The 17096-nt window shown below is 45.6% G+C and overlaps 1 protein-coding gene across 4 annotated transcripts in view; it reads right to left on the bottom strand.

Annotated features, from left to right (window-relative positions):
- Positions 1-1126, bottom strand: part of OGA (O-GlcNAcase) — an 83372-nt gene extending 82246 nt beyond the window's left edge. For 2 of the 4 annotated variants that reach the window (XM_068111270.2, XM_078773760.1), the window contains exon 1: positions 821-1120. In XM_068111270.2, coding sequence (XP_067967371.2) covers positions 821-947 — 127 coding nt within the window. In that variant the 5' untranslated portion in view covers positions 948-1120. Of the gene's footprint in view, positions 1-820 lie in introns of all 4 variants that reach the window. The other 2 variants (XM_068111271.2, XM_078773761.1) reach the window with 2 other exon arrangements.
- Positions 1127-17096: the final 15970 nt, after the last annotated feature.

A 17096-nucleotide genomic window follows, 5' to 3' on the forward strand; every position in this document is an offset into this window, starting at 1 on the left:
GACACACAGAGACAGACACACAGAGACAGACACACACACACCCACCTTTAGCTTATGATATGAGTGAAGGGGTTCTTTTGTGGATCGTGCTACTGCTAGTAATTTCTACTGTTATGGTAAAAATACAACACGTCGTTTAATAATGAAAAATATATTTCGGTTCATACAAACAAGTCTTTAAGAGGCTCATGAAACCGCGGGGCGCTCGTCCTGCGGTCGACTACATTATTTGAAGAAATGCGAACCCTGCACGACCACAAAGGCCTCACCACAAGTACAACTACAAGTCCATGAATATAAAAGGGAAAACAAATCAAAAGGACACAGAGATCACGGGCATCGATTACGTCACGTATGACCATGTGTTCAACAGTGACGTCATAGCTATTATTCCGGGTTTGTACAAAAACAATTCTCCCGGAAACGAATTTCTATCATTATCAAATCACAGATCAAATTGCCAATTATTATTTGATTAGATTGGAGAAATAAATAAATTAAATGCGTCGTTCACACCACGATGGTTCGAATAACCTGTTTATTATACGGCTTTTCATACCTTATCGAGTTAAACATATTTCCTTCATTTTCCTTTACAATTTAATTCCTTCAAATCCAAGTAGATCTTTCACTGAGCGCTCCCTGCTCTCCTCACTCCTCAGCCTCCATCTTCCCTTCTTCTTCACCTCTCGCCATTTCTCCTTTTCCCTCAGAGTAATAAAACGGCCCCACGTCGTACATTGGTCGATGCGTCGTCTTTTCACCTACCTGCCTACCATCCCACCGTGACTTGTGCATTGAGGGCCCGGCTTTTCCTCACCTTCTACGACACCACACAAAAACCTGCGTTTGTCCGCCATGACGCCAGGCTTTGCCTCCCGCACCTCCGTCGGCTCACCGAGTTGAACGTCTCCACTTATCGTCGACGTTTTCACCTTTCGGACCATCGTCGGCCTAAAGCCGAGATGTTGAAGTAAAACTCTGGTCGTAAGAAAAGTATTTGAGTAAAATCCTGATCTATTTTCTAATTTCTAAATATCTTCAGCTCCGCCTCCGCACTCCGCAGCCTGAAAAAAGCAACACTGGCAAGAAAGAGCAGAGCACCGATCTGGATTAATCCGCCCTCGGAGGGAGGAGAAACACGGTGGGTGGAAATTATCCCCTCCCACTTGCCTGTCAATCAAAACTATCCGCCAATCGGTTCCACGTATTTTCACTGTAAACACCAGTTAAGGCGTCATCGTAATTTTAGCCAATTGGTGTCGCGAAACTTCTGGCGTTTAGCTCCACCTACTCATTTTTAACCAATGAGCGACTCTTACCCTGAGGTAAGATTGCATTCTTGAAATGGAGGCACCATAAGCCGGAAAGATCTCGCCCAAAACAAAAAGTATTTATTTATTTTGCGTTTCGAAGACGAAATGTTATGCTGTTTCTATTTAAAATGAAAAGTCTTTCAGTTATGTTATTTTTTGTTTAATTGTTGCTGCAAAGGTTTTTCTTTCGGGGTTTATCCTGTTTGTTGTGATCATCTGTGTTCAAGTTATATTTGTTATGTACGCAAAATGACGTCTATTTATTATGTACGAAAATATGTCGGAATCCCCCACCGCCCCTCAAACACGCCCTTTCTCTTCGCTCCCAACTACTGCAACACTAACCTAAAACTTCTCTTATTTTCGTCCCTTTCTTCAAGTTTCACGTGATCAATTCCCTTCCCCCTTGTGAACATCTATATATATAAAACACAGTGTGTGTGTGTGTGTGTGTGTGTGTGTGTGTGTGTGTGTGTGTGTGTGTGTGTGTGTGTGTGTGTGTGTGTGTGTGTGTGATGTTACCGATAGACTCCTAAACGGAGAGGCTCACGTGCTTGATATTTGGCATAGACATGGCCATTGAGCCTGGGAAGAACATGGCTGACCTAAAAAAAAATATTTCATAATATTATTTTACCATATTTTTACCTCAGCGCATTTCAGCGAGGAATATTATGCACGGAATCTGACCGGTGGCAGAGCAGCGCGCTGATTCGCTCAGAGCGATCACGTGATGTTCCTTGCCGCCATAAACTCACAGTTACGCGTTCGCACATAATTCAGAGCGAAAAGCGATTGCGTTTTTTCACATTTCAGCGAGGAACATTGCCATTCACACCACATAGGGTTTTTTTCTTTCATCTTTAGATCCATATTTTTTATCAGCGAGGAATATTATACACGGAATCTGAGGCGGTGGCAGAGCAGCGCGCTGATTCGCTCAGAGCGATCACGTGATGTTCCTTGCCGCCATAAACTCACAGCAAGTAGCATAGATTTTAGCATGATTAGCATTTAGCATGATTTAGCATGATTTAGCATAGATAGTAGCATGTTTCACATAGATTTTTTTTCAGCGAGGAATATTATACACGGAATCTGAGCAGGTGGCTGAGCAGCGCGCTGATTCGCTCAGAGCGATCACGTGATGTTCCATCCCCGCCGCCAGACCATTGAACATAAAACACAGTTTGTGTGTGTGTAATGTAATGTTACCTCCCCTCCCCTCCCCCCTCCGTCCTCCCCCCCTTCCCCCACCTCCCCCCTCCACTCCCCCTCCCCCTCCGTCCCCTCCCCCTCCCCCCTCTTCTCCCCTCTCCTCCCCTCCCCCCCGTTCCCCTCCCCTCCCCTTCCCCCTCCCCCTCCCCTTTGCCCTCCCCCTCCCCTCCCCCGCCCGGCAATGCCGGGTACTTCTGCTAGTAATAAATATATGGCTGCTCCCATGAAGAAAGATGGAATCTTTGTGGGGATATGGTACAAATATGGTATATGAATACAAATATTGTCTTAGTTGTCTTACCCTTACTCCCGTCCATGGTACACTGAATCTTGTGGTGAGGCAGTTGCCCTGAAACAACTTGCCTTTGCGTCTTGGAAGGCAAATCCAACTGAAGGCAATCTCAGTTCCTTCCACCAAGCTCGAAACAAGTGTGTTTCTACCCTCAGGAGTGCCAGGAAGCACTATCTCTCCACACTCAAGATTGAACTCTCAAACCTGTCTCCTTCCTCCAAATCCTGGTGGCATCTGGTCAAATCCGTTTCTGGTGTTTGTTCCCCCTCCATCCCCTCCCTTACCTCAAATGGCTACACAGTTGACACCGCACGTGACAAAGCCGAATGCCTCAACTCTGTGTTTGCCTCAAAATCTTGTGTCCCAAACCCATCTCTCTCTGTTCCCACCTTTCCCAGTCGAACCCAAATGCTCCTGGACTCTGTGTCCTTCTCTCCTGACAAGGTGGAGAAGTTTTTATCAAACCTCGACTCTGATTCTGCAACTGGACCAGATGGCATCAGCCCTCGGGTCCTAAAATCCTGCTCTGCCGCTCTATCTCACCCTCTCTCTGTTCTCTTCACCCTCTCTTTTGCTCAAGGTCATCTGCCAGCATCTTGGAAATCAGCAAACATTACCGCTTTACACAAAAAAGGTGCAAAAACAGATCCTTGCAACTACAGACCAATCAGCCTGCTCCCAATTATCAGCAAAGTCATGGAATCCATCATTGCTTCGGATATCAAATCTTTCCTCTTCTCCAATGGCTTGATCTCTGATCATCAATATGGATTCAGACCAGGTCATTCTACTCTGGACATGTTGCTTCTGCTGTCTCAACAATGGATGGAGGTCCTCAATGCCAAACAGGAAATCAGAGCTATCTCACTTGACATATCACATGCCTTCGATACGGTCTGGCACCCAGCTCTGCTCACCAAACTCACCTCCTATGGTATTCAGGGAAATTTCCACTCATGGCTTGCGGATTTCCTCTCTGGTCGAAGGCAACGTGTGGCCCTGAATGGATTTCTCTCATCTTCCCTTCCTGTTCTGGCTGGAGTTCCCCAAGGTAGTGTTCTGGGACCTGTGCTATTTCTGGTCTTCATCAATGATCTCTCCGACTCTCTGGAAAATCCTCTCTATCTCTTTGCTGATGACTCCACTATCTGCCGCTCCATTCCTCATCCCTCAGATCGGCAGTCTGCAGCCTCCTCACTCTCTGCAGACCTGGACAAAATCACACACTGGTCAAACAAGTGGAACATGTCTTTCAATCCTGACAAATCTCACACTCTTACAATGTCTCTCCGAAAGGACCGACTGGAAAACCCTCCCATCTACTTTCTCAACAATCCTCTCCAAGAAGTTCTGTCGCTCAAGCTTTTGGGTCTCACTATCTGCCATGATCTTTCTTGGGAAAACCACATTTCCAAGCTGGCCTCCAAAGCCAGTCGTCGACTGGGCATCCTCCGTCGTGCGAAGTCCTTCCTCGGCACACCTGAGCTCCTCACCACATACAAGGCTTTCATCCGCAGCTCAATGGAATACTGTTCCCCCCTCTGGGCTGGTGCTCCTGCCTCACACCTTGCTCAGCTTCACGCTGTTGAGGCCAAAGCTTTCAGAATCATTGGAATCTCCTGCGATGTAGTCAACTCCGAGGGCCTTTCACTCACTCACCACAGGCAGGTTGGTGGTCTTTCTGTCTTCTACCGACTCCTCTCCGGCCTTGCTCCCCCAGCTCTGTCTGTGCTCTGTCCCCCCCAATATTCCTTCAGGTCGCACAAGATCTGCTTGCAACCCTCTTATGGTTAAACTGCCAAAGTCTAGGCTCTCTGCTCACCTTCACTCTTTCATTCCCCTTTTCTCCCGCCTCTGGAACAAACTCCCCCACTCCCTTCAATCCCACTCCTCCCTCCAGGTCTTTAAAACAGCTGTTCACCACCATCTCTTATCTTCCCCCATCGAAAACCTTGAGCTTTTCTACCCCCGGTAATTCACCCCAGAGTCCTTGGAGTGTTCATATGTTTTATTCCTCTCCCACCTCCCCCCAAGTCCTCCCGATGTCCCTGCTCTCAAATGTTGTGTTTGTGTCCTTCCCCCTCTCTCCCCATATTGTCTGCCGCTCCCGTTGTTTTTTGTGTTTTGTGTGTCGGTTTGTCTTTTTGTGTGATTAATGTTAGCTCTTTCACGAGCCTCGATCTTGTATACAAAAAATAATAATAATAATAATAATAATATGGTATAATATGGGTATATGGAGGCAGATACAAATCAAGATGAAGTAGTAGTAGTAGTAGTAGTAGTAGTAGTAGTAGTAGTAGTAGTAGTAGTAGAAGTAGAAGTAGTAGTAGTAGTAGTAGAGATAAATAAACAAGAAATATGTCATGCATAGCACGATACTTGCAAAATCCCTAACATAAGTTGTTGATCTTTGGCTTATGTTTACCTTTTGGCTGATTTTGACCTCAAAAATAATAATTGGTGGTTGAATCCAGTGACTGGATATGCAAATCCGGTTCATATTTATAGTCAATCAGATGAAAATTGAGGATTTTAGAAACTTCACCTAAGTTGTTAACCATTGGCCTATGTTCACCTTTTGGCCTACACATGGGGGTGAACAAGCTGCTGAATAAAACACAGCAAGAAGAGAAAGGGGAAAGTGGTAGGATGAAACAGAAAAGGAACAAACCAACCGACAACTAACAAACAAAAAGAAGTGAGGGAGAGGGGGAAAATCACAATAACCTGGACAAAGGGAGTACTTCGGAATGGGGTCATTAGGGGGTAGAAGAGATCAGGAGTATAGAAGGGGCTGACCTGAGGTAGAGGTGAATAGCTGTCACTGGAGGGACTGAAACAACAACCAAATTGCTTGTGACGTGAAAGTAACAGGCCGAGACACTCCACTTCGTCATGGGAGATCCCAATGATTTTTATGGCCGAACTTTCCAGGGAATCAAGATGGGCAGGTGTGAAGCAGGTGTGCCATCCCTCATTCCAAAAGGGAAAGAAGTACTCCATCAAGCTGCGAATGAGGTCCTTGTTATAGGTTGTCAATGGATTTGATTGGCCAAGGAAAGACCTTGCATGGCAAAGGATGCCCAATCGGTGGCTGGCTTTGGAGGCCATTTTAGAAATATAGTCTGCCCAAGAAGAATCATGACTGATGGTGAGACCCAAAGGTTTGAGTGACCTGACCTCTTCAAGTGGTTTGTTTAGGAAGTAGATGAAAAGGTTTGCCAGACGATGCTTTCAGAGAGACAGGGTGAGTGTGTCGGGGCTGAAAGTCACATTCCAAGTGTTGGACCAGTTCCTGATTATATCAAGATCTGCAGCGAGGGAAGAGGCTGCTGCCGCCTGCCTGTCTGAAGGATGAGAAATGATACAGCAAAGGGTAGAATCATCAGCAATGAGATAGGGAGGATTTTCCAGGGAATCAGAAAGATTTAAATTGATTAAGATAATGAACAAGACTGGACCCAACACACTACCAGCCTTGACAATATGGAGATGAGAAGATCCTGTTAAAAACTACACCCTGAATACAGGAGTGGGGGAAGTCGGTGATCCATAAGAGGATTTTTTTTTTTTTTTTTTGTATACAAAGTCGAGGCTCATGTAAGAGATAACACGTAAAACACATACAAACAGAAACACACATAAAATATATAATAAAGGTAGCGGGAGACAAGAGGTTTGAGAGAGGGAAGAACAATCCTTGATCTTCCCCCATCCAAAACCTTGATCTTTTCTACCCCCGCTAATTCACCCCAGATCCACATTTTTGAAATTCCAACTTCTTTCCTGGAAGTCCTTGCAGTGTTCTTATGTTTTATACCTCTCCCACCTCCCCCCAAGCCCTCTCCCTCCCACAGTTCTCTCGATGTCCCTGCTCTCAAATGTTGTGTTTGTGTCCTTCCCCCTCTCTCTCCCCATCTTGTCTACCGCTCCCCTCATTTTGTGTTTTATGTGTCGGTTTGACTTTTTGTGTGACTAATGCTAGCTCTTTCACGAGCCTCGACCTTGTATACAAAAAAAAAATAATAATAATAATAATAATAATAACAGTAAAGAGCAGGGACATCGAGAAGATCTGTGGAAGGGAGAGGTCTGGGGCGGGGTACACGGGATAAACAAGATGGAGACTACTAAGACTTTCAGGAAAGAAAATGGAATTTAAATACGGTGGATTTAGGGGTGGATTAACGAGGGTAGAACAGATCAAGGTTTTGGATGGGGGAAGATAAGAGATGGTGGTGAACAGATGTTTTGAAGACCTGGAGGGAGGAGTGGGATTGAAGGGAGTGAGGGAGTTTGTTCCAGAGGCGGGAGAAAAGGGGAATGAAAGAGTGAAGGTGAGCAGAGACCCTAGATTTTGGCATTTTCACCAGATGAGGGTTACTGGCAGATCTTGTGCGTCCTGCAGGAATATTTGGGGGACAAAGCACAGACAGAGCAAGGGGAGCAAAGCCAGAGAGGAGTCGGCAGAAGACAGAAATACCACCAACCTGCCTGTGGTGAGAGAGTGAAAGGCCCTCAGAATCGGCTTCATCGCGGGAGATTCCAATGATTCTGAATGCTTTGGTTTCAACCACGTGAAGCCGAGCCAGGTGTGAGGCAGGAGCACCGACCCAGAGGGGGGAACACTATTCCATTGAGCTGCAGATGAAAGCCTTGTATGTGGTGAGGAGCTCAGGTGTGCCAAGGAAGGACTTCGCACGACGGAGGATGCCCAGTCGGCGACTGGCTTTGGAGGCCAGATTTGAAATGTGGTTTTCCCAGGAAAGATCATGGCAGATAGTGAGACCCAAAAGCTTGAGTGACAGAACTTCTTGGAGAGGATTGTTCAGAAAGTGGATGGGAGGGTTGTCCAGAAGTTTTGCTTTTCACTTCTCTGGCAAGTTTGATGGCCAAATTTTATCTAATTTGTTTTGTCTAAACGTTTTAGCCTGTAGCTAGGTGGATCTGTTTTTGCACCATGAGAATCCAGGTTTTTGAAGAAGGAGAAAGGTTTGAGAGTTCAGCCTGGAGGTGGGCCATATGATGTTTTCTCGCTTTCCTGAGAGTGGACCCACACTTAATCCAGCCGTTTGTGAATGAACTGATGTTGCCTTCTGTCGGATTTGCCTTCCCGGAAGAGAAGGCACGTTGTTTGAAGGCAACTGCCTCACCACAGGATTCTGTGTACCAGAGGTACAAAGATAGGCATGATAACTGCAGACGATATGGTATACAGCAGTACCAAGGGAAACCAACCTGGGTGGAAGCATTCCAATGCAGTATTAATATCAGGAGAGATGGAAATGGAGGACCAATGTTGACACAAAACGAATTAATCGGGATAGCTTCATAACTTATTGCATCACCAAATTCCATGGGACTTATGAAATAGAAAAGGTTTTATAACCAGCTTTGTTCCCATCTGAGCACATAACACAACTACAACGGCAGTAAGTATAGAGCATACCTCCGCCAAGCTGACCTTTTTTATGTTGAAGGCTCCAGTCATGGACTATGAGTCCTCATCGAGACTAGGCCTTAAATAAAAGAGCTGTATTGATAGAAAAGTGAAGAAAGAGAGAATCGTGTAAGAGTTTTTGAGGAAGTAAAAAAAAATCTGCTTTTTGAAAAGGGTAATGTCATAAGTGTTTGGAAACATGGCTTGATCTCTGATCATCAATTTGGTTTCAGACCAGGTCACTCTACTCTGGACATGCTGCTTCTGCTGTCTCAACAATGGATGGAGGTCCTCAACGCCAAACAGGAAATTAGAGCTGTCTCCCTTGACATATCACGTGCCTTCGACACGGTCTGGCACCCCGCTCTGCTCACCAAACTCTCCTCCTTTGGTATCCATGGAAATCTCCACGCATGGCTGGCGGACTTCCTCTCTAGTCGTAGTCAACGTGTGGCACTGAATGGTTTTCCTCTTCCTGTTCAGGCTGGAGTTCCACAAGGCAGTGTTCTGGGCCCTGTGCTATTTCTGGTCTTCATCAATGATCTCTCCGACTCTCTTGAAAATCCTCTCTATCTCTTTGCTGATGACTCCACTCTCTGCCGCTCCATTCTTCATCCCTCAGATCGGCAGTCTGCAGCCTCCTCACTCTCTGCAGACCTGGACAAAATCACTGACTGGGCAAACAAGTGGCACATGTCTTTCAATCCTGACAAATCTCACACTCTTACGATGTCTCTCCGAAAAGACCGACTGGACAACCCTCCCATCCACTTTCTGAATAATCCTCTCCAAGAAGTTCTGTCACTCAAGCTTTTGGGTCTCACTATCTGCCATGATCTTTCCTGGGAAAACCACATTTCAAATCTGGCCTCCAAAGCCAGTCGCCGACTGGGCATCCTCCATCGTGCGAAGTCCTTCCTTGGCACACCTGAGCTCCTCACCACATACAAGGCTTTCATCTGCAGCTCAATGGAATACTGCTCTCCCCTCTAGGCTGGTGCTCCTGCCTCACACCTAGCTCGTCTTCATGCTGTTGAAACCAAAGCGTTCAGAATCATTGGAATCTCCTGTGATGAAGTTACCTCCGAGGGCCTTTCACTTACTCACCGCAGGCAGGTTGGTGGTCTTTCTGTCTTCTACCGACTCCTCTCCGGCCTTGCTCCTCCAGCTCTCTCTGGGCTCTGTCCCCCAAATATTCCGAAAGGTCGCACAAGATCTGCCTGCAACCCTCTTATGGTTAAACTGCTAAAATCAAGACTCTCTGCTCACCTTCACCCTTTCATTCCTCTTTTCTCCCGCCTCTGGAACAAACTCCCCCACTCCCTTCAATCCCACTCCTCCCTCTAGGTCTTCAAAACAGCTGTTCACCACCATCTCTTATCTTCCCCCATCCAAAACCTTGATCTTTTCTACCCCCGCTAATTTCACCCCAAATCCTCTTTTTTGAAATACCAACTTCTTTCCTGGAAGTCCTTGGTGTCCTTGTGTTTATACTTCTCCCACCCCCCCCCCCCCACCCCCCCCCCCCCCCACCCCTTCTCCACCCAAGCCCTCTCCCTCCCACACATTCCCGATGTCCCTCACAAATGTTGTGTTTACGTGCTTCCCCTCCTCTCCCCATCTTGTCTACCGCTCCCCTTTTTATATACTTTGTTTGTTTGTCTGTTTGATTTGTTTGTGTGATAAATGTTAGCTCTTTCACGAGCCTCGATTATGTATACAAAAAAAAAGAAAAATACATGGGAAGGTAAAGAGTTCCAGAGTTAGGTAAAGGCTTGTTGAGTATTTTGTGGCCTCGTTAATAAACCAGGAGCCAGGGATCGTTGTTTTACATGATGGAAAATCGGCCATATGGAAAATCGCGGCCATATTGAAAATCGCAGCGCGCCCATTTTCGAAAGGAACCTTCCTCTACCCAACCCCAACACACACTGCAAAAATGAATTTAATCTGACAAGCCATTCTGCTCGAAATTGACAGAAACCAATTTCAAGATGGCTGCCGTGGTGGCCATATTGAAAATTGCAGCATGCCCGTGAACCTTCCTCTACTCAACCCCAACACACACTGCAAAAATGAATTTAATCGGACAAGCCATTCTGCTCGAAATTGACGGAAACCAATTTCAAGATGGCTGCCGTGGCGGCCATATTGAAAATCGCAGCGCGCCCATTTTCGAAAGGAACCTTCCTCGACCCAACCCCAGCACACACTGCAAAAATGGATTTATTCGGACCAGCCGTTCTCCTTGAAATTGACGGAAACCAAACGTTGACGGACGCCCGGACGGCCGGATGACGCCCGTGACGACAATACCCCTTAGCCCAATTTGGGCTGAGGGGTGAAAAGTGCGACATGAGGTCCATTGAAATACCGACTTCTTTCCTGGAAGTCCTAGCAGTGTCCATCTGTTTTATACCTCACACCCCCTCTTCCCATGCCTCATCCCCCCAAGCCCTCTCCCTCCCACAGATCTCCCGATGTCCCTGCTCTCCATCTTGTCTCCCGCTCCCTTTATCATATGTTTTATGTGTCAGTTTTTCTTTTTGTGATCAATGTTAGCTCTTACACGAGCCTCGATGTTGTATACAAAAAATATAAAAATATAAAAATACTGTATCTGAAAGAATGAGTGAGTTACAGGCCCACAAGTAGAAACACTTACCCTAAAGTGAAGATATCCATTGAAATCGGTCAAATTGGGCAGAATAACTTTTATCACAAGAATATCCTCTTGATATGTGGTCAATGATGCATTTGACACACTACAACATAAAAATTAAATTATTATATTCACATCAAACATGTACGTACAGTACATATTTATATAAACCATATCATTACGACTTAAACATCATAACACTCAACCACATCACTGTTGTCCATATCTGACCATTCACCATCGATCTCCTCATCTGAGTCATAACTTGAACTGAGGTCACTACTGTGATCCTCAACCAAGTTTTTCAGGTTCGAGTTATCTGGCATTTGTGGCCCATCAAACAATCATCAAACCCATCAAGCCATGTTGCGTTGAATCCCATGTGATCAGAGTTGGTAGATCGGCATGCCTCCACAGCTGTGCCACATAGTTTATACGCAGCACCTTCTGATAAAGCTCACATTCACAAGGCGGTGGGCAGGCTGGTTCCACTGGTCTTTAAGGGTATTTTGGGTCTTCGGGGTCGATTAGGTCTTCATGTTCTTTTAGACCTTCAGGGTATTTTGGGTCTGCAGGGTCTTTGAGTTCCTGTGGGTCTTTAAGGGTCTATGGGGGTATTTAAGGAATAGAGCCTTATGGGAATATTTTATGGAAATAGAGCCTGTGATAGAGGCTGTGAAGATAAACAGGTTGAGATGGTTTGGTCATGTGTTGAGGAAGGATGAAAGTGACTGGTTGAGAAGAGTGATGGAAATGAATGTAGAAGGAAGTGGAGGACGGGGAAGACCGAGAAAGACTTGGCTAAAGATGGTGGAATACGAAATGCGGGCAAGGGGGTTAACAAGGAGAGATGCAGAAAATAGGGCAAAATGGAGAAGATTGTCATGGGATGGGGCCTGCAAGGCTAACCCCCGCTCCAGCAGGGAAAATGGCCTTAAAATGCCTGTTGTTGTTGTTTGTTGTTTTGGGGTATTTAAGGGTCTTTTGGATCTTCAAGGTGTTTTGAGTCTTTTGGGTCTTTTGGGTCTTTTGGGTCTTCGGGGTCTTTTGGGTCCTCTCGGTCTTTAAGGGTCTTTTGGGTCTTCAGTGTTATTAAGGGTGTTTAGGGTATTAAGGGACTTTTGGGTCTTTTGGGTCTTCAGGGTCTTTTGGGTCCTCTGGGTCTTTAAGGGTCTTTTGGGTTTTCAGTGTTATTAAGGGTGTTTAGGGTATTAAGGGACTTTTGGGTCTTTGGGGTCTTCAGGGTCTTTTGGGTCCTCTGAGACTTTAAGGGTATTTTAGGTCTTCAAGGGTCATTTGGATCTTCGGGGTATTTTGGGTCTTTGGAGTCTTTAAGGGTATTTTCAGTCTTTAGGGTCTTTGTGGACTTAAGTTTTGGTGAACTTAAAGGGTCGGCAAAGGTCTGAGTGGTCTCAGCAGTCTAAAGGGTCAAAAGGTATATTCCAACAGTATGTAATGAAGAGTTCACGGACTGTGTTTTTTGGGTGTAATTTTTATTTGAAGATGAAGAAGACGTTTTGGTCACATATTATATACATTCATACAAACATACATATATATGACCATATACGTTTGCTCTATTATAATAATATGATAAATTTTACCACTTCACGAGACTTTTCCATAACTTTATTTCAAAAGGCATATTGTCACATGATGAGAGGTCGAGATGACCCACGATGCATTGATAGGGCATGCGAGGGAGGCGTCTAATGGAGGGAGGTCACAGTGCTGCCACACCCTCAACACAAAAAAGTAAGAATAAGAAACAATGCCAACTGCAAAACGAAATATTCATTCAAATAACAAAAATAACTCAGAATGAACCACAAAACGACAACAAAGTCGAAGCAAACCTTAAATGCTTTTGTTTCCATTGTGTTGTGCAATTATACCCTGTGTGGCTGCATCCGAAAGATGGCAGAAGTGGCCCGTTTGATGAAAGTTGGAAGATAACCATCAGCCTCAGGGTCAGCCATGGAACAAAGTCGCAGCACCATGCCAATTGGCTTCAGTGAATGCACATTTTTTGGATGTGGAAGCACAAGCATGATTAATCGTATATAGAGAGTTTCCCAGATCGTGGTGACCCCCATTACCCCCCAGCATTAGCTGGTAAACACGTACATATATCAACGAAGATGGGTGAAAGGCAGCCTGACCTCAGTTATTGGAGCCAGCAATGATGATGATGAGGTGTAAGGACACAATGGTTGTGCTGGGAATGCTGGCATTCCCTTAACCAGCGGTGCCGGCTGCTGCAGTGCCTCACAGATGCCGGAACAACATGGCTGTGATTGTGGGGAATAATGCCTGTGATATATGATCAAGTGGAAAAACAGTTTAAACTAGAACGGCACTCAGTAGAAAGCATACCTCCACCTGGTTGGTCATATCACTCAATGGTGAAGAGTCACTTTAAAAATTCTGCTAGTTGGATCCGGATCTTCACTAAAATTGAATCGATTCTTCCTTGTCACACACACAACCAGTCCAACAAGTTTCATACAAATCCATCCATAACCTTTTGAGATATCTTGCTATGTATAGTTTTTGGCCTTATCTCCCAATGGTGAAGAATCACTTAAATAATTAAATAATTGTCATATCCGAATCCATATTCAGATCTTCACCAAAATCGGAAATATTTGTCCTTGTCAGACACCCAACTGGTCCACCAAGTTTCGTCCAAATCCGTCCACAAATTTTTGAGATATCCTGCTATGTATCGTTTTTGCTCCTATCTCCCAATGGTGAAGAATCACTTATAAAATTCTAGTAGCCGGATCCGAATCCGGATCTTCACGAAATTTTGGCTGAATCGGTCCACAACTTTTTGAGATATTTTGTTCACAAACAAACAAACAAACAAACGGACAGATAAACAGACAGGGGTGAAAACATACCCTCCATCCACCTTTGGTGGCGGAGGTAACTATAGAAGGCCCTCGGTCGAGAGCATACCTCCACCAGGTGAACAGTTTACGTTTTGTATCCCACTGACAGGCTGAATCTGGATTCAAACCTGAATCAAAATCGAATCGGCTTATTCTTATCGCATAACCAACTCATCCACCAAGTTTTACCATAATCCATCCATTTAACTTCTTGAAATGTCGTGATATATATCGTTTTTGACCCTATTTCTCAATGTAGTGGGGGGGCCAATGTTTTCCCGTTGAATTCAAATGTTAATTTGTGGACACTGGTTGGGTTGTCTTTAGGGATGATAGAAGTTGTAGAAAAAATATGTCTCCATTTTTTTCAAGTTCTTTATAGCGGCCATTTTGGATTATCAAAATGGCGTTTGTTGAAAACCGAAATTGTCATTAGCTTGGCTTCTAAATGACCTAGAGTGTTAATTTTGGTGTCCAAATGTACATATTTGCGGATACTTAATCCAATAAACACACATTTATACACCTACATATGATCAAAAGGGTTCTTATGGCAGCCATCTTGGATTTTCACGCACTTATGCCAACACATATATATATTTTTTTCCATCATTTTCACTTCTAAATCACATAAAGGCTGGACTTTAGTGTTCAAATGTACACTTATAATGTCTTTGTGCAATATTTTTAGTTGGCAGTGTTCATTGTTACATTGAAGGATCTCCATCCTCCTCATCATCAGTGTTATCGATTCCCATGGGGCGCTCCTGACCCGTGTTACCACACACCTCTTCATCTGCCCCACACATACACATCTCAGAACAGTTGAGATGCTGAGACCTGCATGAGCAGTGAGACATGCATTGGGTCTTCTTGCAGTTACATTTGATTAGATGTGTGATGGCAGCTGGGGCTGGAGGGTCCTTGGTTGTGATGGGCACCAGCTGATCTCCTTCTGCTCTCCATCCATGTTCTGTTGGTTGTGGAAGCTGGGGGTCCGGTACATCAGCCTGATGCCACACCATGGCCTGGAAATGTGCACGAGCAATGGCTTCATGTAAAGCTCCCCGTGTTGGTGGCAGCTTCTGTGCCTCTAGCTGTTTCTTGGTAAACAGTCTCCACCTCAGCTTGCCCACATCCACAACTGTAGTACGAGGCTCATACAGCTGGCATACAAATGCCTCAATGTCACTTTCTGTGTCAGCTCTCAGCTCCTCAGAGGCCCCAAGGTCATGAAACGCAGATACCACCTCAACAGAGCACCTATTGAGGGCTTGCCAACATGTGAGCTTTCCCTTGCCGGCAAACCGACCAGTCTGGTCTGCTCCCGTGAATGCATGGAATCCTGGTAGGGCTGCAGCCTTCCTGACACCAAGTTCATGTACTATTGGTTCCAGGGAGATTTGCCTCTTCTTGTTCCCCACACCCGTGATGAAGTATGTGTCTTTGCATAGTTCATGGTACCGGTGGAGTGCTAGGATGAATACATCAGTATCAGGTGACTGAATGTACAGCTGTGTTGCACCTCTTCGGACGGCATCTAGACTGTGAAGAAAGATCCTCGTATCAGCCTCCTCCTGGGAGCTACGGAGATGCTGTACATCCATGCAGTTGGAGAAGACATCCTGCCTTGAAGTGACGATGAAGACCTTGGTAGTCCCCTCAAAGTGACACAGAGCTTTCTTTGCCAGATAGACAGTTAGCTCATCTTTGGTGTTGGTGTGCGACAGGAACTGTTTTGCTGTCAGTTTCCCAATCGGGGTGCTGTCTTGAACGTGGTAAGCAGTGGGCGGCTTGCCACCTTGGCGCCTCTCCCGTGTGGCCTCTTTCAGTGAATTTGGCAGATCATATCGGTCAAACACGAGGTGGACTTCATCATACCCGTTGGTCTTGCAGTCCAGTGTTGCATTGAAATGGCCAGCCCACTGGGCACATGTTTTGACCCATTGTGGCTTACCCATTGCTTGCACTAATGCCATGCCGTCTATGACAGTCACCTTCTTGGGAGGGGGTGGAGTATGTTCAGGATTGTCGTCGTCTGGCTGCTGACCAGTGCCAGTTGACTTCTTGGGTAGATCTTCTAGGATGCCCATGAGCTTGAGTCTTTGGGCTTGTACGTGACTTGGCGTTTTGACTTGTAGCCGTACATGATGTTCTGACTGATGTTTATAACATCTCGATGAATAGTGGCTGAGCGCATAGTCTCTGGCTCAATGCTCGTGGCTGGTCCTTCCAGTAGCCAGCGGAGGAAAGCATAGAGTACTTTGGGTACATGCTTTTCAGCATCATCAGTGTTCATTTCTCCTTCAAATTGCCATGGGTGCTTGTTCTGACAAGCAATGGCACTGCGGAGAACAGAGGCACTCTCAAACAGTTGTTCGATGTTTTTTTCATTTGTCTTCGTCATTGCATCTTCGACAGCTGCATCACGCACGGCAGTGGAGAATACACAGTCTGACTCGTTTCGACGTTTTGGTTTCATGAAGTGAACGTCATCAATGTGAGAGTTGATTTTCTCCTTCATGCCTTGGGTAGTAGGTGATGGGACATTGTGCACACCATTATTGTCAAGAATCCTGGAGTAAACAGACTTCAGGTCAGACATGTTGAGAATTTCACCAGCTTGGAGTAGAGAGCGAACAAGGCTGACAAACTCAATGTCTGCGGCTATTTTGATAACATTAGTTTCTTGCAGTATGTGTTCTTTGTCATCACTTGATGTCCCACTCTTGGGAGCACGTTGGACATTCTGCACCCAGCATGGGAGATGATACTTGACGTCGATCGCATGAGCATCATGTGCACTGATGGCAGCACTCAGCTGAACTTTCCACTTGTGGTTGCTGCCTTCTTCAACAGCTTTCTTCAGCTGTTTACCTGCGTTGAACGTGCATACAACATGTACACTTTCCTTAGTGACCTCTTGACAGAAGAAACAAAGGTCTCTGTTGAATGGAGTTGATGATGAACGTGTGAAGCGAAGAGTCTCGTCTTGCGTAGAACCTGAGGTACTTGCAGCGGCAGGTGCAGAAGAAGGACGTCCACACCTCTTATGAAGATGCTGGGTGTCGCCATGTTCGCAGGCTTTCTGGTGGCGAACTCTAGCACGCTCCAGGTGAGCAGTGTTGCATGTAGATCCATAACATGCCCGGTGCCACTTTGCTTTATTGTTCCTCAAGTCAGTGGCAGTGAAACAGCTTAATCGTTCGCTGATCTGTTTGAAGTCGGCATCACCATATCGTGCCCTCTCCTGGATGAACTGGAGAAA

The sequence above is a fragment of the Myxine glutinosa genome, chromosome 3 (assembly GCF_964187855.1).
Source record: "Myxine glutinosa chromosome 3, kmMyxGlut1.1, whole genome shotgun sequence".
NCBI classification, from domain to species: domain Eukaryota; kingdom Metazoa; phylum Chordata; class Myxini; order Myxiniformes; family Myxinidae; genus Myxine; species Myxine glutinosa.